Below are 27,244 nucleotides of genomic sequence, written 5' to 3'. Positions count from 1 at the left end.
GAGCTGCTCGCCTTGGCTGCCAGGCAGTGTTACACAGCCCAAGTCTCGTACTTTTAGAGTGCAGTTCTTAAGCATCTGTTCCTGTGTTGAGCATCGGCATACCTCGGCGGTGTAACGGACCAAACGAGCCCAACGAAAGATGTTGAAAGAGGGAACATGGAGCGTAATTGTGGATGAAATACGGCGATAGCGAACAGATTGCGAGGAGGAAAGCGGAGGAAGCCACCTTGAAGCACTTACCACATGGCGCTCACGTCCATGGCAGCGGAGGCACTGACCCTGCAGTGGAAGGAAAGGAAAAGAACCGGAAAGCTCACCTTCAGGCAGAGCATTCACCGCAAATGTTTCCTGGTAAAGATTACGGCTGCATAAGCTGCAGTTGCCTGTAAGCAGTAACTGTGTGGCCGGTCTATATGTAGTGCCATGAGTCGTGGCTCTGCTAGTCGGTATGGTGATTGGTGCGATGCCTCAGTACATGTTGTGAAATGAAAACATATACAGCTGGGCTCAAATTTCGCATTAGGGAATATTGCAATCATTGGCACTTTTTTTTTTTCGTTTAACAGTGGTGATGCTGTATCTGGGATGCGTCGAAAACGCTTCTACTATCTGGATGCTGCTAAAGTTGAGGTATGAAATTGTTTGCATCCCCTCATTCTAGCTGGGTACTCATTGTTGCTTTTGGGGGGCTTCACAAGATCAGGTTTAAGAATTTTCAGTCTCTTCAGTAAAACAATGTTCCTGCATTCACCATGACTGCTCATTGGCTGGCGCGTTCTGCTGTTGAGTACAGATGTGAATGGTTGGGGGAAAAGAAAAAAATTTGTTGTGTGGACAACAAGTTTTATCGTGATAGCAATTATATGGGCACTCCAGACGCATTTCAATTGTCGGCATCGCTGTAATGTCCCCTATAAAGTCCAAGTGCTGTAACCTTGTGGCCGCGCGCCGTATGCTGTATGTGTGAGTGAAAGCATGCATTGGTGCGCCGATGATGATGGCTCAGATCTCGCATGCACGAGGGAGGAATTGCTCTGTCTTCCATTGCGCTCAAGGCACTGTGGGGCACTCTATTTTTTTTTTTAGTAAACAGCATGAAACCTATGTTGTTTTCAATTTTTCCTAAAAACAGAGCCATTGAAAATTAGGGAAATTCGACGTCTCTCCTACTGAGCACAAGGTTGCGGTTTCAGTTTTATGCTGTAGTGACCGCATTTGATAGCAGTAAAATGCGGAAACGCCAATGAGCGTGCCACTGTCCTACAGCTGTAGATCCGGAAGCAAATTCCTTTCATGTCCAAGTGTTCTAAATCATTAGGGAGTGCTAGCATCAGAACACTCATGCCATCCTTTGTCTGGGCTGTGTAACTACAACACTGATTGCTGCCATCACGTGTGTATCATGGGGGAAATCCGGACGTCAGGAAATAAGAAAGCCGCACTGAAAAGATAAGCACTATGGCATGTGAGAGAGTCTAGCATTGCCAGAGTACTCGAGGAGAGCCGCTCATTAAAGAGCCATAGGATGTCACAATAATCTGGAGCCCTTCTTCACTACATCATCTCTGATAGTAAAAGTTTTGCATTGGGATGTTAAACACTACCGGTCAATCATTCCATCGACATAATAGTATCTGGCCCAAAATTATCTATTTTTGTCAAATTTAATAGATGCTTATGACTTGCACAGCCAAACGAGTTACGCTGCCCTAAATAGAACAAGAAGCACTTCTGAGATTCTTTACTTGGGAGCCTTCCACAACAATTTCCTTCACCTTGGGGCTCTCATTGCACATCAACAACCTTCAATTAACACATGATATTTGGGTCCAATTTCAGATGGTGGCTACATTGTTAATGTGCAAGGGTTAACCTTTCAGTGCAACTGCTAAGTTTACTCTGCCCATTTAACCTCCATCTTGTAGATTTTCATATTGTAGTCAGTATGCTTCGGCATGCACAGTCTTTTCTCCAAAGGTGGTTTGATTGCCGTCTTTCATGCTTTTATCATAGCTTCTTTATTTAAATATGTATCTATAGGTAATCTACAGGCTCCGCTTCCAATACCAGGAAAGAAACAATACAAGTTCTATCATGAAAATAGCATGTTACTTTCCATTAAAACTTGAAGTTATTTGCAACCATTGCGTTGATGTTAGTTCTAAGATGGTCCCATGGTTTTCATTTGGGAGGCTTTAGGCTTTTCTTCCCTTATCTCATTTTGCAGTGTGATCCTGTCGATGAGGCAGCCTTTGCAGTACTCTTTCCTGAGGATCCTCCTGAAAGATTGGCAGTTCCTCCAGATGAAAATGACAAGGTGGACCGCATGGTAACCATAATTTTGTTGGCTCTTCACATAGCACACGCAGTAACGTATACTTGAAAGGATGCTAAAGACCAACATGGAATCTGTTTAGATCAGTAAAATATTCTTTCATGTTCATTTTGTGACAAAGGGATGATCGGTTACTAGAGTGAATGACGCTTAAACTTTCCATGTTTTGATTTTAGCTTTGAAACTTCAGCACTGATGCATGACTGTGACATCGAGGATATAGAAGTTTTTCTTGCGTTTTGGTCGTTTTTGATTTAGGAAAAGTCCTCAAAACATTCTCACTTGAGCCTTGGCATATTTAGGATGACATGTGCTCTTTCTTTGTAATAAGCACTAGACACTTTTGATAATTCGCACGTGCACTTTTCCGCACTGCACATTTGCCCAACTAATGGCGGCTCCAGTCATTGTTCATGTGAAGACTAAAGTGCTAGCCGTGTGTGATGCGACTTGTCCCCTGGTGCATTTCATCACATGAGCCACAGATAACAATTTTCATGTCTAATACAAGCAAGCTGGGCTTGTGTGTGCTGTTTGCGAAAATGACTATGCCGCCATTATACTCCATCTCACATGCTGGCTGCAGCATTGTGGAACCTACATGAATTCTTAGCCAATGGGATGGCTGAATGCCCCTCGAGGTGTGCTCATCCACGCCGCGTCATTTGCTCAGCGTCTGCTTGCCATCCGGTTACATGCTCCACGGTTGGTGGATTGGCGTAAAAAATGTTTTGACGCCGTAACCATAAGCTGCGTTTACATGCATGAAACAGCAGGGCTTCGCTTTACCTGTATGCTCTCCCGGCAGTTACCTTGCAGACTCCTTAGTACAGGCAGGCAAATGCCCTTACAAATGTTCACCTGCGCCAAAGCGTCTGCTCGGCAGCTACTTCGCGTTTGCTCACCAGTGTCATCATGTACCATGCTAGAGCAGGGTAGCAAATTAATGATGCAGTGATCAATTAGGCTTTTATTGCGTTCCACATTGTCAGCGCATTACCAGTGCTAATGCTGTAGTGCTATCTAATAATTAGAAATCAGACCAGTTTTGCGCCTTGGTGCTGTGTCTGTAGTCCTAGCAACATGAAAACAAATGGCCAATCTCAATAATTACGACAAAACATGCCTAAGGGTTTGACCTCGTCTTGAGATGAGACTCAGCGATTACAGATTTTGCCACTTGTTTCTTGCTGAGAGGGCAGAGAGCCAGTAACAAGCAAGAATTTTTTTTTTGTTTTGGAATGAAACAGTTTTGTGACATCATATCTAATCGATTACTAAATCAATCAGTCAAACATTAAAGTGCATTTATACTATAACGTTTTATCTAATAGTTTCATTGTACTACCAAATTGATGCTATTAATTTGCCATGTTCTGTTCAGTGCACCTTGTGTTTGGTGCTCTTGATACCAGGCTTGCATGTAACGAATTACACATAATTAATTACTCGTAATCAGTTACATCTCTTTGTAATATTGTAATTTAATGATTACTTGTTTGCTCGGTAAAGCTTGCTGTAATTCATTTACCTTTTTCAGTAACTAATTGCCCATAACCAGTTACGTCTTTGATGAAACAAGCTATAACAGGCGACAGAGCTTTGAGCGCTTAAATTTTGAAGGGATGAAAATGTGTACGTGGTTTACCTGTTTGCGACGATCACTGTCCTGCAGCTGCACCTTGATAACCTGAACATGCCAGGCTGGCAGACCTGCACACTTCTCTTGGAAATGGAACCTTTGAGCTTTTCTCTTATAATGAATTCCCCTCTCTCTCTATCCTGGAAGGGCTTTTAAGTGTACTTCATTGGCAGCAATAGCTTCAGCTCAATTCTCCTTAGCTTAGTGCATTCAATGATTTCTCTGATATAGGCGCAAGTTTTTGGCCGTAAAACTCGTATCTTTCTGTCTAAAATGTCACTCGTATATCTATTCTTGCAATTGTAGCACGCGAACAGTATTTTTATGGCTGAATACTGAGCAGCTTCATTTTAATCTAATTGCAGGTTTGGTCACCTTTTCTAGGAATGTGAACGTTTGCTGGAATCCATTACAATTAATAAGTCTAAATGGCTAACGAGTGAAAGATGCCAGTTCACGAAATAGTAGTCAACAAGCTGGAACATCGCTTCCATGGCTCGATAGCCACGGCCACTTCAAATGTTGGTGTCAGGAAATAACCCATAGACAACTTTGCAGTTTTTCACTTGCCCTATCAGGAGCACCTTCCCCTAGGCCCAGCTACAATGAAGCACTGGACCCAGACCCCAGCATCGCGGCACTAAGTAACTACAATCTTGTGAGCAAGGTGTTTATACATTACTACACAGCCTTTCTCTTCGAGAAAGTCTTCTCTCAAGCAAGTTTTCAGTGGAACTATCATCATCATCAGCCTATTTTATGTCCACTGCAGGACGAAGGCCTCTCCCTGCGATCTCCAATTACCCCTGTTCTGCACCAACCGATTCCAACTAGCACCCTCAAATTTCCTAATTTCGTCGCACCACCTAGCTTTCTACCATCCTCTACTGTGCTTCCCTTCTCTTTGTACCCATTCTATCACCCTAATGGTCCAATGGTTATCTAATCTGTGCATTACATGACCTGCCCAGCACCATCTTTTCCTCTTAATGTCTATTAGAATATTGCCTATACCTGTTTTCTCTCTGACCCAAACTGCTCTCTTTCTGTCTCTTAAAGTTATGCCTAGCATTCTTCTTGCCATCGCTCTTGCATGGCCCTTAACTTGTTCTCAAGCTTCTTTGTCAGTCTCCAAATCTCGGCCCCATATGTCAGCACTGGTAAAATGCGCTGATCGTGTACCTTCCGTTTCAATGATAACAGTAAGCTCTCAGTTAGGAGCGCACGATGTCTGCCGTATGCGATCCAACCTATTTTTATTCTTCTATGAATTTCCTTCTCACGGTCAGGGTTCTCTGTGATTGGTTGACCAAGGCAAATGTGCTCCTTCACAGACTCTAGAGGCTGACTTGCAATTTTGAACTCTTGTTCTCTTGCCCGGCTATTTATCATTACCTTTTTCTTCTGCACATTAATCTTCAACCCCACTCTTACACTCTCCCTGTTAAGGTCCTCAATCATTTGTTGTAACTCATCCGCAGTGTTGCTGAATAGAACAATGTCGTCGGCAACCCGAAGGCTTCTGAGGTATTCGCTGTCGATCCTTACTCCTAAACCTTCCCAGTTTAATAGCTTGAATACTTCTTCCAAGCATGCAGTGGAGAGATTGTGTCTCCTTGTCTGACCCCTTTCTTTATAGGTATCTTCCTGATGTCTTAAAAAAAAACCATGGAAGATTACCGAAGATAACTTTGAAAAGCAAGTCTTAGTGAAGATAAACAACTTACGAAGGTCTACAGAGGACACTTTGAAAGAGCCAGGCGAGCTCGTTACTGTATTTGTGCAATGTAAATAAAAATAGGGAGGTAAGTAATGTTAAAGTAATGGATTACTTTTTCATAATTGCTAAATTACTCTCCTACCAGACTAACTGGTAACTCTAATCAATTACATATTTGAAAGTAGTAATTGTAATTCTGATTAGTTACTTGTTTTCCGTAACCTACACGAGTCTGCTTAATACCCGATTTGCTGTTTTGGCACAGTGACACTACTATACACGGATTGCATGGATGGACATTGATGTTAGTCACTTGCTTTAGGTGCGTAGTTGTGAAAGGACAGGAAGTTCAGCGTTCATTTCCTCGGTTAGTGAGTCATTGCCCTCGCCAACCAACCACACTGGTCTCTCTTATGTCATGAGTGCTGCTGAGCAAAAAACGTCGCGGGTCGTAAAGGAAGCTTCAGTAACCACAGTAGCAACAGGGTCATTGTGCGAAGGCAGCCATGTAAATCTAGGTAAATTATAAAGGCACACTGAAAAGAAATGCTAAATTAGCTGGATTGGTATGTTATGCTGTTGGCGGGCCAGCCAAACAGATCTGTCTCACCTTGAGCAGAAGATTAGTGTATAAGAGGGGATGCAACAATGAAAGCCACTGAAAAAAAAAAAAAAGACTGTACCAGTTTCCCTTGATTTCATTGAAGTCTATTCATTTTTCTTGCAATAACGAGGACTCGGAAACTAAAGGCGTTAACAGCCTGACTGAGGTCCCTGCTCCACATTGAGTTTAGCATATGTTTTATAATAAATCTTGTGAAGCAAGTTACATAGGTTAGAAGGCTTTCGAGGACAATGGCCAATGGTAGTTAAATGGTCATATATAACCAGATTGCAATCGAAAGTAAATGAAGGTTCTCCCTGGTACTTTTCATTGGCTCTCCCTGCCCTAAAATGACCCATATACATGAAAGTATTGTAAAATTTGTGACGTCACAGTGGTACTGCTTGTGACACAGCTCAGGCACAAAATTAGGAAACTCGGGCTTTCTACCTTTCTATTACTAGGCTATCATTTTAGTAATTAATGCCATTACAGACTGATTCAGTTCCTTTCTTTAATACTTTTTTATTAAACAAATGGAGAACAGAATTAATTTGAAGCCCTTCATGGTGGCATCTCTTATTTTATTTTATTTTTTTATTTTTATTTTATTAATACTGTAAGCCTTTACAGGCTCTTACAGGAGTGGGAACAACAAAGAAAAACAACAACGAAAAGTACAGATTGCCAGCAAAAAAAGATCCGAAAATGAAAGAAACGAAAGTCCTAAAACAGTACAGACTGTTCCTGTACTAAACAGTACAGGAAAGGGTGCGCGTTATACACTGATTTTGGAATATGAAGTATCTAGCATTGCTTTGCCATGTCTTCTGTGACAGAGTTCCTAAAGATAAGGCTGACACATTTATTACTCTATCCTGGTTTAGAGCTTGCCTTCAGTGACCTTCTGATGGCAGTTCATATTGGCACTTTGCCTATGTTCCCTGCAGAAGTGGGTGGCCAAGCTCAAGGAACACATTGAGTTCAGCCGGCACTACACGCATCAGGGCATGCGAGCCTCGGATAGCGAGGAGGATGAACTAGTGCCCCTGGGCTCTATCGAAGATGTTCTGTCGGTAAGTTTTGTGGCACAAAAGACCACCTTTCTGTAAAGAATTAAAAAAAAGACGGTACTTTTATTTTTATTTACAAATAGCCACTACCTTGTCTAGTATGGCATTGTAAGACTGGATACAGTGGGGTAGCCAGAAATTTATTTTGGGGGTGCTCTCTGACGGCCACTACCCCCTCCCCTCACTCCTTTCTCTCTATATATATATATGAGAAAGACCCAGAAAGAGAGGTTGCACACCACACAAATACACAAACTCCTAGCACTCCCCGAAAAAGCATGCTTTATTAACGAGGATGTGCATTTTTTTGTTGCCAAAACAACACTTCGCTTAATTTCTGACAAAAGCTTTTCATTGTTCTGGTGTGCAGCCACATCTCAAGTTATGCTATCATGTTTATGGTAATTAAAAAAAATTATATTTAAAAAAAAGGGCCATACTATTTCGTTTACAACTTGATGCATTTATATAACATATGTTGATGAGCTAGTTGGTATGCGACATGGAAAAATGAACAGCACTTAACACGGGACCAAACAAAAACAAAACAGCATGCAATCTTGTGTCTTCTTGTTCAGTTCCATATTTAGTGCTTCTTGTTTTTCCAAGCATCTATACAAGCAGCATCGCTTACAAACCCATAGTGAACAATGTAACCCATAGTGGCCCACCATTTGCAGATATATTCTACATATATGCAAGAGATGTATTTTGCAACCACAGTATGCTCGTACACAGACGCTCAGAAAAATATGCTACCATTGAACAGCTTCACCTTTACCACGCCAAACCCCACTACTCAGTCTTCTAGGTTTCAGTGATAGGAAAGGCTGTTAAATGGCAACAGTATACTCCCTCTTGGCAGCTAGGTAACCACGAGAACAAGAAATGTTCATAGAAATGGAAAGAAAGGCAAAGAGCAAAAGGAGACCTGTTGTAGCCCGAGTAACAGTGGAGATAAGCTTTGTTTTCCAACCAGATCTGCTAGTGAGGGAGTGGTTCAACTACATATGTAAGAAGGCGCATACTGTTTTGCAAATCGCATATTACTCACTCTCCCTGCGTTGTGCCCGTGCCATATTCTTCTACATTTTAAATTCAGGAACGAAGCTTTGCACCAGCACTTCAATAGTATCATATGATGCAAGTTTCACTCACTTTCGGTGACCTGCTGGCCAGCTTGCTTGAAGAGATGTTTGGAACGAACTTGCAATCATGGCATTGTATTCATCACCCGACACATATCGTTGTTCGATCACACTCTGGAATCTGAAGCAGACAATCTGAAGCAGAGCTGTTTCCTGTGTTAAGCCTATGTCAAAATTATGGCATTCAAAGTATTCAGTAAAGTAACGGCTAGCAGCTCCAAGAGATTTGAACGTGTTCTGTCTGCTGACACCCATATGTTCTGAAGACTGCGGAGGTGTTTTGTTAGGATCGGCTCTCAGCAGCAAACAGCACATATACTGATAAGGTAGGTGAACTGTAAGGCCACTGGCCACGGCCATCTGGTGTCGAGGGAATGGGCAGTGATGAGGTGCTCTTCTGATGTCCCTAATTTTGCGCCACCTTCATTCTTGTGTTCATTTACGTGCATTGCTTCAGAGAGCTTTTTGCATCCTTATCAATTTCCATTCAATAAAGTTTTACTCTCTCTCTGCTCCGATGATTGATATGTGCCTATCATAGGCATGCATACCTTGGAGGAGCAGCGACGCAGATGAACTTGTGTGTTCACTTCGAAAATCCCTCAGCACTGGCCATGAATGAAGCTAAGGCCCCCCCAAAATTTCTAGAATCTTACTAGATACATTGGCCCGCCACCTTGCCTCTCTTGAAATGGACTCTCTTAATTGTCTGCTCGCTCTATTCATCCCCACTGGCCAGTGCGTCCTCGGCAAGGGATGCGAAATGTCTGAGTAAAATTTCATAATGTTCACTATTATAAGTACAGTCATTATTGGAAATAGGCACTTTTTTGCTCCGCACTCTGTGCTTTCTCCTATTCTGTTCCTTCTTCATTGCAACTCCCCCTTGCTGGCCAATAATCAGGTGTCTTCCATCACCAGTGTGGCCAGCAGAATTCTTTCTTTCTTTGATTAACCACAAATGTAGTGGCTTTTTCCACATTCACACATGCGCTTCTGTCTATTTGGTCTTGGTGTGACGGCAAAGACATTTTGTGCATCTACTTGAGAGGGGGCATCACACCCATAACCCCCCCTCACCCTTCAAATCACCACTAGCCCTCGTGTTTTCACATTCAGCTTCTCTTTTATCCTTGTCACTCTATCTGAATTTCTACTCGGTGAGGAAAGGAGGAACTGAGTTTGGGGGGGTGAATGGGCTTCGACCCCCTTCTTGGTTTTTTTTATTCTCACTGTTCTGGCTGCCAGTTTGACCCCATATCGGCACCCCAGTTGCTGTTTTTCCAGTTCTCCTCTAATTCAGCACCAGTGTGCGTGCCTTTCAGTGCATGCCATCGCAGCCAGAGTTACTAGAACCAAGGTCAGTTTGCAACTCTGCTTCGGAACACCGCTGAAAAGGTGGCAACCCTAACGACAACCAAAAGTTTGAGCACCATGCAGCACCTGTTCAGTTTTGCAGATGCAGCCAGCACGTACCACGAGTTAGTATGAGCAAACATACTCATGAGTGAGTGTGCCGAGTTATGGTTGCTCGAGGTGTTGGCATTCTTTTGCCCATACGTTTTATGCAGTGTGTTTGTGTATAACTGCCTAAAGAGTTGACAGGTGCTTCAATAAAAATCATTCACAATGGCATCTCAAAGGAGGCGGCGCTCAAAAGTTCAGAGCTGGAAGACCAGCTCTGGGCCATCCAACAAGACAAAGAGGCCACCCGAGTCCAAGGACATCGAGCCACCACCTAAGGCCATCACAACCAAAACTGCCAGACCATTCTTTTCAATGAAGTTTATTTTCTTCACAACTGCATAAATTTAGCATCATTAGTAAATTATAAAAACAAAGTTACAGCGCTAGGGAACACGAACTGCACAGAACATTCTTGTCTCCGTTTTCCCTAGTGCTCAAGCCATATTTCATAGTGCTGGTAACCAGCTAGCCCAGCTTTCAGCATTGGCCATTTGTGAACTTGAGGTGCTGCTATGATACTCCTTTTCCGCCATGTCTGCCTCTTCCTGTCAGACAGCACAGGCCCAGCAGCAGCTTCTGGAGCGGGGCGTGGATAGGGCGGGCTCACTGCATGCCAACCTGGTTCCCCTGATGGATGCCCACCGCCTGGGCATCATTGGCCCCTGCCAGGAGCTGCTGTCCCAGTGGCACGAGCTGCTGCTGCTGTCCCGGTCTGTGGCCAGCAGCCTTTCCAAGTGCACGTTGCTGCTCAAGCAGCAGGAAGAGGTGAGCGCCATTCATTCTAATGCTCCTCTCTTCCCGCTGGTGGCTTCTTTCCATGACACTGGTTACAAAGTACTGTAGTACTTTGTTTCATACATAGCAGGCAAGGCTATGAAGTCTGGACAGACGTCTCTCAGTTCCCGCAATGGCGACCAAAAAATAGTGTGTTACATATGAAAGATATAGGTATGCATCATGCATTTCTTTGATAACATAAGGGAGGGAACACTCCTGTTGTTTCTTTCTTCAATATTTTAAATGTATTCTTTGAATTTTTGCAACTTTTGTTCTAGGGTAGACAAGAGCAAGAAGGTTGGTCTTATTGCATCTCTTGAATCATGCAGAAACCGCTGATACCTTGTCTAATAAAATCTGCAGTACTGACATTTCGGAAAAAATATATTTGAAAATTAGGTAAGCGTGCATAAAACCTGAACCACATAAAATTAGAACCAAATGAGATCAACAAAAGTAGTGCTCGTATTCATTATAAACACATAAAATTCTGTATAGTATCTGCCAGTTCTGAGCACCATAACTCAAATAAAGATTTTTTTAAATTTTGGGTTGAAACCTTCCCTTCCCCTTCTTAGACATTTATGTCACAAAGTACCAAGTTCACGTGATTGTGTAAGTCAAGTAAGTCAACCCCTCTAAATGGCGTGTTGGGGGAGAGAAACAAGGGGGTGGGCCCTTGGGCGGATTCTACAACAAAAAAAGTTTATTAGTTGCTGGACCACTCGTCCCAACTTTTGCCAACCTCCTCGCCAGCGCTGCTGTTGTCATCACTGCTGCAGTCCTACAGCAGGTTGTTGTCCAGTGAAAGCTCGCACTTCACTAACGGTCGCACCATGACATCATGTGGGACAGCCGCCCATGCAGAAAGCACTCAACTGCACACTTCCGTCAGGGAGGCTCTTTTCACACGCACTGTTAGTGTAAGTTTGTGGCCTTCCACTACCAGCCACTGGTAGTACTGAAGAGTACAAACGTCAGACTTGCAGCCCGCCTCGCACTTATTTGTTTCTTCAGCGTAAAGAATGGCAGCCCTCCTAACGTTGCTGTGAACGAGCACCAAAGACTTATCAGACATGGAGCATTCATGACAATTGACGGAAGCACAACAATAAAACATGGCTAGCAGTCAGGTTAAATGTGTCAAACAAAGAGCCTAAGAGTGAGCGTGAGTGGTGTCGACTCTTCTGTCAACCATCAAAACTCCCCGGAAGTGCTGCCATTCAGAGTGTCAGTGCCACCGCGATTGGAACAGCGATCCTTCCATCAACTATCAACACTCGCGTGAGTACTGGGTCCATTGTAAATGTCTAAAAAAATGTGATAAATGTTTTTAACAAACACATAGAATAAACTAATGCTAAGGTAGAGCTGTAGAGCAAACAAAATTGTAACCACGCCGCAGCATCCCTCATTTCTCATTCGTCTCGCCTTTATTGAATAGCAATACCATGCTTTGGTTTTGTTTGTAAATCAAGCCTTCCCGCCATTTACAAGTTAAAAAAAGGTAGCTGAGCTTACTGTCATGTAAGTACCGTATTTACTTGCATAATGATCGCACTCGCGTAATGATCGCACCCCTGAATTTTGTCGTCAAAATTCAACTTTTTTTATTTCCCGTGTAATGATCGCACCCCGAACTTGCCGCAGCGATATGTTGTGTGCCAAGTCTAGCTAATAATGATTGCGCTTACCATCTGTCGAATGCTACGCGAACGACTTGTCTGCACGCACCAAACATTCTTAAGTAGATGCCTCATTTCATTACTTTCATCACTTTCCGCACGTCCATGACAAAAAGAGGTACAACCAAACTTGCCATTATTATGGGTAGGCTTTATAATGGTTGTGGTCAACAAAAACAAAAAAGGCCCTTTCGATTATTTTCATCTGCACTCATGAGCACGCGACAAATTGTGCACGGCAATGATAGTAGCCATGTTTACACTGATACGTTAAAAGTGTACCCTATTTATACGCCGACGCTTGTAACACAGCTAAGATATGCACCCACCCTAAGCGGAAACGTGCAGTGTTAGGATAGTAGTGAAGACAGATGCCGCACTTTCCGCAGCACGCCGGCCATGCGTTTCTGTCACTGGCAGCTAAGTGCGCCCATCTGTATCTGTCCTCTCAAAGTGGACATGGCTACGTTATTGCCGCAAACTTGCCGATATTAACGATATTATTCATCACTGATACGGAAGAAACTGTTTCAATGCACGTAATGTACTCACGAGAAGAAAAAAAAAATCGCATTCGGCTTGCGCTGCCGGCCACCATTTTTGTTTTGGTGTCCCGCACCCGCATCCCATAGCAAACGCGGGACACAATAAATTTTTTTTTCGTGGGAAATTTACCCCGCGTAATGATCGCACCACTGAATTTGCATCAGTTTTTCTGACAAAAAAGTGCTATCATTATGCGAGTAAATACGATATGGTACGATGCATAGAGTTTCTCACTACATTACCTAGAGGGAAATCTGGCGCTGCTGCGCTGGGGTATGCATGGGAAGGCCGGTATATTGTGACTTCGGATTGGCATCGTTCTCGGAGAGACACGACACCTTGAAGACGCGCTTGGCAAGTACCGTTCCGTCTGTCACGATGATTCAGTCACTTAAGTATCCTTACATGATTTTAATGCAAAAGCGTTAGCACTTGTCTGTTATCACTTTAAATTAAAGCTCCACCTTAATCCACCTTGCTCTAATTTGTGCCAACCTTAATTTATTTATTACACCTCAAAGGCACCAGAGAAGGGGTGTTACATGAGGAATGGGCCAAGTTTAGCAAAACAGCAATTCGAGAACAGGTGTGAATTGATGTGCGTCGTAGTGGTGCGTAGCGTATGCAGGCAGACCGTTCCAGTCCCTTGCAGTTTAAAAAAAAAGAATGAGCGTAGATGGGAAGCTGTCCATGCGGGGGGGGGGGTTTAAACGGCTTTTTTGTGGTTAATGCAGCTGGACTGGCGATGAGCTAGTAATATAGCTGAAATTTGAAGTGGCGAATGATAGAATTTGTGATAAAGACAGTCTGAAAATATGACGTCGAGATTCTAGATTAGCAAGACCGGCACGGCTTTTTAGTTCAGAAACACTTGCATGATAAGAATATTCAGAATGAATAAACAAGGCTGCACAGTTTTGAACTGATTCAAGTGTATTAGGTAGGTTATGTTGATAAGGATCCCAGACAGAGCATGCATAATCGAACTTATGACAGACATACTTATGCAATGTGAGCTACTATTCTTCATAGTGAAATATTTTGCACGCACAATTGACAAGGACACAGTGAAGGGGGATACACAAGCCCAACTATCTCACCCAACTATCAGCTCTGCTAGTACTCTTACTGATAAGGGAGCGAGTCTTAGGTTCCGGCATAAAAAACTGACATCTTGATTCGTGTCAGTGGTTATGTTAAAGACATGATGGGATCAAGTTAGGGTAGCTGAAAAGGTGATGTCGAGGTATTTATATGATTCAACAGATGATATTTCGGAACCGTATACTATGGTATACTATGGTGTATCTCCCTGGTTGGTGATGCTGTCTATGATGGAAAGAAAGTAGTGAGGTTTTTCTAGTATTTAATGTCATCAGCCATTCGTTACACCATAATTCTATGCATTTGAGCTTATTATGAAGCAAGTCCATTTAATCCATGAAGCAAATCCACTTTAATCCACCTTGTCTTGCTTTAATTTGTACCAACTTTAATCTACTTTAATCCACCTTAATCCAATTTTGCGAGTGAGCCACAACGTCTGTCTGACGCTTTGTCTGTTCATTGTGTGATTTCGCAGTGCAAGCTGCAGCAGGTCTAGCGCTGGGAAGGTGACGTCATCACTTGGTCATGGGTTTTCTTGCCATCAGATGTTAAGAGGAAGCTTTAGCTTGGGGGCACCTATCTAAATACATGGGAAAGGAGAAATAGTTTTTCTTGACAACTACTGCATGAAGTGTTTGTTGCAGTTAAAAGAAAAAGTTAAAATCTAGTGACTGTTGGTAGCAAATCTTTTATTTAGGCCATCAATCTTTTAATAAAAATTGTTAAATATCGCAAGTTCTCAGAAAACAAAACTATGAAGTTTACAACTCTGTAGATCGGCAATGAAAAACGATAATTCTGTAAATTGCATAAAGTACATAATAGCACATCTAGAGTGGACAAAATTGATGTATTGCACATGGCTCTCAAATTTATCACTAATATATGAATAGGAATTTTGTAAAACCCTTGTAGACAATGTAACAAATTCGTGTAATACAAAACCTGACATAAAATTTGTCTGCTTTGATGCTCTAATGGATGCAGTTTACAGAACTGTGATACCTATTCTAGGTGCAGAGCTACGAATTTGTAAACTTACTTCTTCTACTTTTTTAAGCTTACCAATTTTTGAAAATTCCTTCTAAATATTTCAGGCCTAAATCGAAATTCCGCTTCCAAAAGTCACTAGAATTTAATGTTCTCTTGCAAATGCAACAAATTTCTTTAAAATCGGCCCAGTTATCTCAGAAAAGCGTTCCTGCGTTTAACATGTACTATTTGAGTAGGCAGCATCGAAGTTGGTCCTGAGCTGAAGCTTCTGCTTAACGCCAGATGCTCGCTGCATTTTCCGCTTCATGGGGCATATAAGGCTTTTACCTTAATATTGTCAGGTAGATTGTTCGACAGTTCACTGAAGTTTGGGAGGGCTGAAGAATTAAACGCTTTCGTGTGCCCAAAAACGCACTTGAAACTACGATGGTCGTGCAAGCAGCGTGAAGTATGAGGTGGATGGGAGGAACTACGAAAACCACACTGCATACAACTGCAAAAACCTTGCAGTTAGTTAGTGTGCTTGTGTTAACGAAGAATGTATAGCTCGAGTTCTGTTGCTTCTCTTCTGCATGCAGTCCAGGGCAGCTGAGCTGGCACGAGAACGAGAGCGATCACGGGTCCTGCAGGAAAGCCTCAGCGTCCTTGCAAGAGAGCACCACCAGTTGGAGTGCACTCTAAGCAATCCACGCCTCAACCACATCCCGGAAAACGAATCTGAAGAGGAATTCTTCGATGCCTTCGAAGGGGGTGAGTGGGAGAGTCTCCTATGCGTGTGCACCCAACTTGGCATGGTAAGGTTGTCACTGCACTGTAAAGTTGTCAGTAAGTGCTGCTCATGTCTACTGTCAGGTTTGGCTTGTTTTTCAGCATTGGTATACAAACCTACCAGCACTTCTGCATTTTTCGTGAAGTTTACACATTTGGTCTCGTTCTACAGTTTTAAAAAGGTTGAAATGTTGTGTCAAGCTTTATGAAAAATAAATTGTTTGTAAAAAAAGTCTTGCCTATCTGTCTTCGACCCTACTGTTGGAAGTCTGAAGGTGAAAAACAACAAAAGGGTACAGTAGACCACCACTGATACCTTCCTCGTTCGTGCATTTTCCTAGGTACAATCTCTGACTTTCGTTAGTTCGACCCTGATGGGACTGACGAAATTGGTCAAATTATTTAGCGGATCAAATTTAAAAAGAGGCAGGAAGAACAACAAAACACACCGCTGACTAATTTGTCAGTTTTTGCCCCAATTCTAACACATGGCTTCAAGTACAGCTCAGGCCACTTATAACATAACTGCTTACAGCGCAGGACTAGATATAATGTGGTCTCTTCTGACTCTTGTTTATCTTCCCATAGAATTCAATTTACATATGCACACCATTTATAGTGCAGCTGTGTGAGATGAAATGCTGGTTATAGTGGGGTTGCTGGGAAATCCCGCACACAAGTGAGGCAGTGAGCGCGCTTCTCAACGAGGTGCGCCAGCAGATGGGAGAGCGAGGAGGGCGATGCAAAGGAGAAGGGGGAGATGCAGAGCGAGTGAACCTAGAAGGAACGAAGAGGGGAAAATACACGGCAGCAGTGTGCTGGCTCAGCAGGCTTGCAGGGGCTGCTTAGGTGATAGAACCTTTTGCTCTAGCCACTGGTCAGTGGCGCGCAGTTTGCTCCAAACGCTTGCAGATTGGCACTCTTTGGCTCCAGTTTGTGTGCGGAAAGCAGATGAAGTTTGAACATCTGAATTATCGTACAGGCTGTAAAAATTTATTTCGATGGTAAAGTTAATTTGATATTTTTTACAATTCCAGCACAGGGGAAAAATCGGTTTAGGCCATGAGTACGTCCTGCGTTCACCTGTCGCATTGCATGTGCGCGTCGTCACAAAGTGCAGATATCGTGCATGCGAGCTTGACTTCACAACGTTGTCAGTTTAAACTGTGATCGACTACTGCATCTGTTCGGAATTTTGTCCTCGCACAACCTTTCACCATTCTTATACCAGTATGCGCACATAAAAACATTTGCTATACGCATTCATAGTAGTTGCTGGTGAATCACCTGTGAACCCTGCTTCATGTGCGCTGCAATCAGCGCAGCCTGTGCGCATATCTCCTGTCAGATCAATGTGTATTCATCTATGGGTACAAACATTTATCAAGCGCAAGCTTCCCACAGCAGCATGCTGCTCAACACTCCTGCCGGCTAGGCCTAACCAGCGTCGTCTCGTTGGGAGTCGGTAGCCAGCGTTGTGATTTGGTCCGTAGTCAATGAAATGCTTCGCAGTGGCTGTATGGCACTTGGAAAATGGAGGAATCACCTCGTCAATGAAAATGAGGGCACATCCCGGTCATAGACTTCAATTTCCAGACAAATGCGGCTACTTGGTCTACATTTCTCGAGCATGCAGACTTTGCAAAATGTTGTTTGGGTTACGGTGCAGTACTGCTTATAATGTGGAAATTTATAAATCTAGTGATTTGCATTGTAAGCAGTCTATGCAGTAGTTCAAACACTTTTATGGATTTAAACTAGAAAACTAACGTAAAGAATACAGACAAAGACACACAAAGCACATTTATAACACTACCTCGCAATACACAAGTCCGCATCAAATCTGCATAAACCCGGATAGCTGGTTACACTTTGAGTTTGGTCTCTCCCCTTCCCTCGAATATATTTCACTAGTTCAACCATCCTGTTCTCATTTCTCGCTAAGTGTCCCAATAAGTAAAGTGTGATGGGGTGCTTATGTCTGCTTTGGTGTAGTCCTTTCATATATCCCGGTGGACTACTGGCATCTCTGCTGAGGGTTTGTCTCCATAGGGTAGACCTGGCTTGTTGAGCATTGCCGCCGGTGAGGGCAAGATTGTCACCGTAGCGTAGGACGGGGCCGTTGGCCTTGGACCGAGCCTTTGCCGGAGACTACGGGCACAGCTGCGAGGCATGGAGGATCAAGCCAGACTGGTGCAATGCCACTGGTGTCCTCCTCCTGCTCGGGTCTTCGGCGCCCACGCCACCGGTTCACTGCCTTTCTGCAGTGTCCTTAGGCACCTATCTCGCTTCTTCTAGTGGTATACCACCACTCGACACCTCGCTCCTTCCAGGCCATGTCCGCCTTCCTCCTCTTCTTTCTTGTCGTCCATCTTCTTTTTCCCTCGGGAGGCACGCTGTCTTCTTCTCTTCTTTTTAGGGTAAATGCCGTGCTGTCTACGCTACTTTTCTGTATTTTCCACTTTGTGCTAGTATATATACTTTGTCTTCTTCTACTTCAGCTCGTGACACTCCTTAACAAAGTAAAAATTAAACGCGCACCTGATTTTTTAACAAGAAAAACATAGTATTTATCTGATTCTGGTAATAAAAGAAAAGAGAAAATCAGTTAATTTTACCTTCACAGTATGGAAATTTATTTGCTTAATGTCCATCATCATCACTCTTGGAGTGTTGTCTATGAAGAACCACAACAAGCTGTCCTCCATAAGGTCCACAGCGCGTTCGATATTCTGCATTTGTAATAAAACTCCACAACAAACCCAAACGAGATGGTGGCCCATGCCTAGACCACCCAGTTCGGTAGTTCGTCCTGCGACACTTATAATTCTCCAGACGCCAAGAACATTTGATGTGACTTATTGCCACTGTGTTAATGTGTGCAATAACTTATCATTTGAAAGCGCTTGTATGATTGGACTGGAAGTGGCTCATAATCATTGTCATGCTATGCGAGAACTTTCACCATCCATGGTCACCATCCTGTGATGGCAATGATGCTGGCTAGGCTGGCTCTGACATTAGCTTTTGCGAATGCCTTGAACGCACTTTTGGTTTCGTGTCAGATTGGTTCACCCAAGCAATTTCCGGACAACTTTTCCTGAAAAAAAAAAAAAAATCCCGCATTAGAATTAGTTGAATATTGTAATAATTGATTGTGAGCTATTGTTCTCACTTTAAAATCTTCCTGGGGCAGGCCAAAATAGCCATTTTTGACAAGATGGCGTGCGCTTGACACATTCACTGTGCTCTAAGCACTGCCAAGCAGGATGCTGCAGTTATTGAAGTCACCCCTGTGGTTGCCGTTGGGGTCAGGCGAGTTTGTGATGACCAACCAGAATGCTAATTTCAGGGTTAAAATAATGAAAGCCAGCCGGGACTTTCTGTCAGAAGGTAACTGAAAATTGAATTAACCTGTGTTTAAATAATGGAAGTCTACTGTATAACATTGCTGAATCCTGGTCCCAGCAAAGGAATCAAGGACACCTATGTATTAGAATTCCCTTGTCACTATTACCGCAACATTGTCACATTATGCATTGTGTCTTTGGCATATATAATTATAAAAAATATCAAGTGTACCATGTATAACTTTAAAGAAATCTAAAAGAAAATTATCAACTGTGCTAGACATCCTAGCTATGTACTTCTGACCACCAATGCATGCCTTCGATGCACCACGGTTTTGGTGAAAATTTTTGAAATTTTGGACACCTTACACCACACCATTTAATATTCGAAATCTACGTTGACCGCTTGCCAATTCGGCCTGAATTCGAAGTAATGGCAATAGTATGTTCATTTTAATATGTTGCTGGTATGGTCATCAGCCATGTTGCCGGCGCCTCCTCAAAACTGAAACGAGTGATGCTTTATTGATCCAGTAGGCTCCGACTACACCCAAACTACAAATCGGGTCGAGCCAAGCAGCTAAGTGTGGAAGGCTGCGTCTGCTGCATCACATCAGCTACATTTGCTGCTTGTTGTAAGAGTCCCGTGCATATATCGTTTGTTCATTTACCTGTTAAATAGCTACACAGTGTTGGGTGACTTCTTCAGGCAGCTTCAAGTGGTGCCAACTCTGCTGTCCATGTCTGTACCAAGGAGGACAGTGATTAAGGTGGGGGGAGACCTTGAAAGGCAGTCCAGAAGAATAGCAATAAGAGGAGTCATAAACATGGTTGTGCTTTTTAAATTCTCCATGTGGTATTAGTTATAGCTGTGCTGTCTATAAAAGTCGAAATCTCAATAAAAAAAACTTCTCAGTTTTAATTTTTTTTGTTCTTTTTATCACGAATGTACCATTTTTCTTTTTCAGAAATAATCCGGTGTTTATTTGCGTAATGATTGCACTCGCTTAATTATTGCACCCCTGAATTTTTTCGTCAAAATTCGATTTTTTTCTTCTTTCCTGTGTAATGATCACACCCCAAACTTGCCGCAGCGGTATGTCGTGTGCCAAGTCTAGCTAATGATGATCACGCTTACCATCTCTAGAACGCCATTTGAACGACTCTTTGAGGCATACCAAGCAGTCTGCACGCACCAAACATTCTTAAAGGGCCCTTCACCAGACCCCACAGCAAATTTTGGACATACGCTGCGAGTTGTTACATGTTCTCTAGGGAGTGTTCTGTGGAAAAATTATTTTTCAAATTGGCTCATTAATAGCTGAAATAAAAATATTTCAGTGCCGCGAACACGATTTCAGCAGGTGGGCTTCACTGCCAAGCAAGACGCTCTCTCCACTTGCCCTGTCTAGCCTCCGCAAGCGAAATTCCTTCCCTGCATTCTTCCATACTAGACCTCAAGGATCGCGTGATGCATATGTCACAGGCCCCACCTTCTTTTTCTCTTTCTTTTCTTTCTTTCTTTTTTGCGCTTCGCACTTCCGCTAACAGCGCCGCATGTGGGCTGTTGTCTTGTTCGCGCAGCGCACAATTTTGCACGCTGTGCACAAGGACACATAACTAGAGGTATAATTCAGTGCTACACGAATACTGAGGCAGGACAAGCGGATCGCAGAGCATGATCACGTGCTGGAACACAGTAGAAAACGGCATAGTTTCGGTATGTGCACACGTGACTGCACGACCGTGGGAACAAGCAGATGAAGCGGACGTACATCTCTCTTGCTTCAGTGCAAAGTAAAACAAAAAACACGCAGACATTCTGTTTGTGCATTTTATTATTTCTCTGAACTTCAATTCGTCAGTTAAAGCAACAGATCACACAAATAACAGGTGTTGCCTTAAATAATTCTCGAAGTCACATGTAACCACTAGCGACGTCACACTGCGGACACGAGTGCGTAGGTGTAGGGACATGAGTATGTCACCATCCGGCTTGGAGCGCAGTCACCGGGAGGGAAAGGGAAAACGATGTTTGGATTGAAATTTCAGACCTTTCTGCGGTGCGTAGTGATGTAATTCATTACAAATACGATCGTTAGTGTTAGCGCTAACATTCTATAGCGCACATTGTGTGCTCTGTACTTGTCAGCTCGAGATGGCCAGACCTGGTTAGGGGCCCTTTAAGCAGATGCCCCATTTCATTCCTTTCATCACTTTCCACAGTTCCATGAAAAAAAAAACAAAGCTACAACCAAACTTGCCTTGGCTTTATTATTTATAGGCTTTATAATGGTTGTGGTCAACAACAACAACAACAAAAAAGGCGCCTTCTAATTCCTCTCGTCTGTACTCGTGGGCATGCAACAAATCGCGAGCAGCAACGATAGTAGCCACGTTTACACTGATACGTTAGAAGTGTACCCTATTCATTCGCCAACGCTTGTAACACAGCTAAGATATTCGCCCATTCTTAGCGGAAACGTGCTGTATTAGGATAGTAGCAAGGACAAATGCCGCAGTTTCCGCAGCATGCCAGCCATGTGTTTCTATGTCACTGGCAGCTAAGTGCACCCATCTCTGTTTCTGTCCCCTCAAAGAGGACATGGCTACGTTATAGCCGCAAACTTGCCGATATTAACGATGTCATTCATTACCGATACGGAAGAAGCTGTTTCAATGCATGTAATATACTCACGAAAAGAAAAAAATTCGTTCGGCGCGTTTGGCTTGCTCCGCCGGCCGCCATTTTTGTTTTGGCATCCCGCACTGTTACAGCAGCAGCCGCCTGTTTGTTGACCTGTTGTCATCCTGCAGCAAGTGCAGGATGAAAAAACAAATTTTCATTCTTTTTGCGGAAAATTTAACCCACACAATGATTGCACCCCTGAATTTGCGTAAATTTTTTAAACAAAAAAGTGCAATCATTATCCAAGTAAATACGGTAGTCTAACAGTTCCCCCAAGTTTACGAAAAGGACAGTACTATGCTACGCATTTGGAACTAGGGTTATGCAGATACCTAAAGAAGTTAGGGCAAGGAAGACTTTTTTTTTTCCTCCTTTGTCGTAATGCGACTACCACTATTTATTTATTTTATTTATTTATTTATTGTACCCTCAGGGCCAAAGTCATTACAGAAGGGAGTGGGTAATATAGGTTACAAAGGCAATCAATACAATACAGTGAATTTTGTTAGAACATAATTTCAACATTCTCCAAAATAAACAAAGGTTGTTAGTGCATCGCGAAATCTTTATCTTCAATGGCTGCAATATCGTGAGGGAGGCGGTTCCATTCGACAGATGTCTGGGGAAGGTAGGACTGAACAGCTTTAGTACTATTGCATTTTTTTATGCCAACCTTGTGCCGATGGTCAATGCGATGGGAGATGTATTCCAGTGGTGAAACAAAATTGCCGTGTAGCGTGACATGATGATATACCTTGTGGAATAGAGTGAGGCGACTGGTTTTCCAGCAAGATTCTAAAGGCGGGAGTGAAAGGTTAGTTTTCATGGCTGTGATACTTGCGGTACGGTTGTAATTTGAGAAGATTAAGCGAACGAAGTTATTTTGTATAAGTTCGAGAGAAGATACGAGATTATCATGCCCAAGTTCCCATATAGATGATGCATATTCAAGTTTAGGTCGTATTAGTGATTTATAAAATAAGAGTTTTAAGGACGATGGAGCAGCAGAAAAGTTGCGGCGTAAATACCCTAACATGCGATTAGCGTTATTGGTAACGTATTCAGTGTGAGCATTCCATGTTAATTTTCATGATATATGTACGGCTAGATATTTATAGGATGCAACGGAATCAAGAGGAATGCTATTAAGACAAGAAGGCGAAGTGTTAGAGCAGCAAGAAACGCGCATGAACATAAATTTGTTAATAGTTAATTCTATTTTCCATGTTTTGAACAAATTAAGATCGTTCTGGAGAGTATTAATGTCGTTGATGTTACGTATTTCTCGGAAAATTGCACAGTCGTCAGCAAAAAGGTGGCTGGCAGAAGATAGGGTGGATGGAAGGTCATTAATATAAATTAAAAATAGAAGTGGTTTGAGGACCGATCCTTGTGGTACACCAGATAGCACGTTAGTAAGCGGTGAGGTTGTGCCATTAGTGAAAACAAACTGCCAGTGGTTGAGAAGGACAGATTGAATCCATCTAAAGAATGTGGATCAAGATTAAGATGACTCAATTTATAAAGCAACAATTGATGGCACACCTTATCGAAAGCTTTCGAGAAGTCTAAAAAGGTGCACTCGGTGCAAGATGACTTGTCAAGAGTGCAATGTAATTTATCAGTGAATGACAGTAAATGCGTTTCGCAGGAATATGTTTGGCGGAAACCATGTTGCGCAGAAGAAAAAGAAGAGTTATCATCATTAAAGGTGGCGATGTTTTAAAAAAATTATATGTTCTAGTAATTTGCAGCATGTGCTAGTGAATGAAATGGGGGCGATAATTTTGAGGCAAGTGCTTATTACCGGATTTCTGAAGTGGACCACCTTCCCGTTTTTGAGGTCGCTAGGGAGGCTTGATGAATCAAACACCTGCTGGAAAAGTTTTGTTAGTATAATTGAACTACAAGCGCAACTACTTTTTAGGAATTTAGAACTAATTTTATCACACCCCGGAGATGAATCATGTTTTAAAAACTCGAATTATTTAGCAACGCCAGGAGCATCAATAGTTATCGGTGACATAATGGAAAACCTGTGGTGCGGCATATCTGGAAGATCAACTGTTGTGCTCGAGGAAAAGCTTTCAATGAATGTTCTATTCAGTGTGGTAGCACAAAAATTATTTGGGATTACATTGCCGGAGGTGTCTTGCAATGTTATTAAAGGTTGTGTGCAGGATGTATAATGCGCCAGAACTTTTTAACATTTGTTTTCAAAATAGATGGTAAAGTAGAAGACAAAGTTGTTCTTTGCAAGTTTCAGCGTTTTCACGTATGTGTCAGAAGCAGTCTTGTATGTCAACCATCGCTCAATAGAAAGTGGAAGTTTGGCTAGACGGAACAAACATTTCTTTTTGTTAGATAGTCGCCTGATGTATGAATTGCACCAGGGTGCTTGAGGGTTAGAGGCGACGACACGCTTAGGAATATATTTGTCTAATAGTTGGTGTACCTTCGTTTTGAACAGTAGCCAATTTTCTTCGACAGAACAACTATTGAAATTAACAAGAAAATGATCAACAAATGCAGATAGTTCATTATTAAAGTGACACTAAAGGTTAATACTAAGTCAACGTGGACTGTTGAAATACCATCCCAGAAACCTCGAAACGCTTGTTTCTTGCGAAGAAGAGACTTATTTTAAGAGAAAATGCGTTCTGAAGCGCCCGCGTACCTCTAGCGCAGTTCAAATCGCCCGCCCTCCGATCGAGGACTGGTGACGTCATGGTCTCATAGCGACGTTGCTCGGTCAATGAGTAAAACGGCGCCCGCAGACGGCGCTACGGCTTTTCTGTGCAAAACACAAATGCACGGTCAGAAACAGAGCCAAGACAGAGCCAACAGCAGTGTGAAAGTGGAACTATGGTGGCTAGCGGAAGGGAAAGTGCGCGACTATAAGCTGGTTCTTCATTTTATGACGCCAACTTCGACGCTCGTTGCAATGGATGACCCTGACAACGACACATTGGCTCTCGATTCCGGGCTTGACTTCAGCGATTTAAGCAATGATGAACGTGACCTGCTGCTGAGGGCTCGCGCTGCCGGCGTTGTTGCATACTACTACGATGGTGGCCTGCTTTGAAAGGCACTCCACACGACTTCAGTAAGTCGGCGTTGAACTCATAATCCTCTGGACGAAAGTGCATCGAGCACACTGCATGATTTTTCAGCTCTTTGCCAGCACGCTGTGGCAGAGGTACGGCACTTAACCACTTCGAACGGAGAGGTTCACTCGTTGGCATACAGTGATAAGTAACGTTGGATTCGCTGCTGCAACTGCCCTTGGCCAAGTTCTGCGGACCGTTCACGCATCCTACGACATCACATGGACATGGCATTCTCACTGCTTGTTCCAAATGCAAGTTTCGCAAGCCAGCAGGACCACCGCAGCATGACGCGATAGCTAAGCAACTGAAACTCCAAAGCGCGCGCGGCGCAAAGTCGAGTGTGCAGAGTTGAGCGAAAACGAAGCCTTTCGATCACCCATACTACTCAAGGGTAACGTCAAAATGTTATTTTTTCTTAGAATCGAATAGAAGTAGACAAGTAGCATTTTCTTCCGTCTTTATCTCTTTAATACGAGTAGTTGAGTACTAGTGACATAAATTATGATGAGGAGTGCCTTCGTCATAGGGCTAGTACCGGAATGTCGCTGGGCAGTCTCAAATCGTGTCATGCATTTACCTTAATTTCTCGGTTACTCAAGCTCTGCTCGCGATTATATATTGATGCCTTAGACATTCTAGAGCATTGCTTTGTCACTTTAACTTGACTTCATAGTAACCTTTAGTGTCCTCTTAATAGCGGCAAAGTTAGCCTGTTTGTAGTCTAGGATGTTTTTTTATTTGTTTTAGGACGTGGCATATTAATAACGAAATTGAGCAGAAGATGATCACTGATACCTGGCAAATATGTTAGATCTGTAGCTAGCTCTGGATTTATGGTTAGGATTAAATCTAGAGTATTTGTGGTACTTGTTACAGTCCTAGTGGCTTGCGTTACCAACTTTGTTAGCGAAAACAATGTACATAGATCTAAGAAATCTTTAGCTTGTGACAAGGCCAGCGATGAATAAGGCGGATGAGCAGTCCACAAGATACTTGGAAAGTTAGTCTCCGAGTATAAAAAGTGGTGATGTTGGATAGCATGTGCGAACTAAGTTTATAGCATCCTGGAGTAGTTCGTTAGTAAATGTAGACGAATAGGATGGAGGGCGGTAGCATACAACAATAATTATTTTCAGATGGTCAATGACTACCAAGGCAAAAACTAGTTCCAACTCACTGCAGATTTGAATGCATTTAGTAAGAATATCTTTTGAAATGGCAAGCGAAACACCGCCACGTCTTGCCGTCCTATCGGAACAATACATCGAGTAGTGATGAGCATCGTGAAAGATTTCAAAATCAGACATGTGCGTTAGGAGCCAGGTTTCTGTTAGTGCTACAATGTGAGGTGTACATGTGTCAATGACGGAAGATAAGTTAGCATGTTTATTAAGAACACTTCTGATGTTGGTGAAAAGGACAGACATAAGAGATAACTTCCCACTACCCCTCGTGATTCCCTACGATACAACTTCCAATACAGAATCGGTATCTAATCCACTGGCTTCGCCACGTGTGACAATCCCATTGGCAGTGTCAGCGGTCACTGTCCCCTGCACACCATGTTTGGCACGTGTCACGACCTCATCGACAGTGCCGGTGATTGCGTTGTACATAAAGCATTGGTTATTGTAGCATAGCTTGTTGTATCATAGTTTAAAAAAGTGAGGGCCAGCATGGGTTCTACCGAATTCAAACAGTTTTTTTTTTCGAGCCAAGCATGTTGCAGGCGAGAAATTTTCACTGATAGTGATGCCTTTCGACTTGAATTCATTACACAATCCTTTCTTTCATTTTTGAGTCGGTAAATTCGACTATGACAGGATGACACTTATCATGTGAAAAAATGCCCATGCAGCGTGCACACTGGATAAAGCACCAGAGCACGAGTCGACGACCTCAGTCAATGCTTCCAATAGTTTAAATTCGGTATCTGCCCAAGATTCTTTAGCATCTGGTATACCCCGAAATATTAAGTTCTCACGCCTTGATCTATCTTCAGCTTCATCAAAACGAGACTGCAGAGAATCATTTCGATTATGCAGCTCATCCATCAATTCCTTTAAGTATGAAAGTTCTTGACTAACGTCAAATTTCGTGGCCTTTTCCTCGAGTTCATCAAGCCTCTTGTGCATGCCAGCTAACTTTGATTCAATGTTCTTTTGACTATTTTTAATGGCTTTTATGTCCGCAGTTATTTCAGCTTGACCTTTCAAGCCTTGCAGCATAC

General features: G+C 42.8%; 1 protein-coding gene across 2 annotated transcripts in view; it reads left to right on the top strand.

Annotated features, from left to right (window-relative positions):
* Positions 1-27,244, top strand: part of LOC142579363 (oxysterol-binding protein-related protein 1-like) — a 101,650-nt gene that overhangs the window by 17,702 nt on the left and 56,704 nt on the right. For both annotated transcript variants that reach the window (XM_075689469.1, XM_075689468.1), the window contains exons 9-13: positions 567-630; positions 2,228-2,329; positions 7,252-7,377; positions 10,542-10,754; positions 15,676-15,847. In XM_075689469.1, the coding sequence (XP_075545584.1) occupies positions 567-630; positions 2,228-2,329; positions 7,252-7,377; positions 10,542-10,754; positions 15,676-15,847 (677 nt within the window). The remainder of the gene's footprint in view (positions 1-566; positions 631-2,227; positions 2,330-7,251; positions 7,378-10,541; positions 10,755-15,675; positions 15,848-27,244) is intronic.

Source organism: Dermacentor variabilis, chromosome 4 (assembly GCF_050947875.1).
Source record: "Dermacentor variabilis isolate Ectoservices chromosome 4, ASM5094787v1, whole genome shotgun sequence".
NCBI lineage: Eukaryota > Metazoa > Arthropoda > Arachnida > Ixodida > Ixodidae > Dermacentor > Dermacentor variabilis.
Note: the sequence above shows the minus strand (reverse complement) of the source record. Positions and strands in the feature narration are given on the sequence as shown.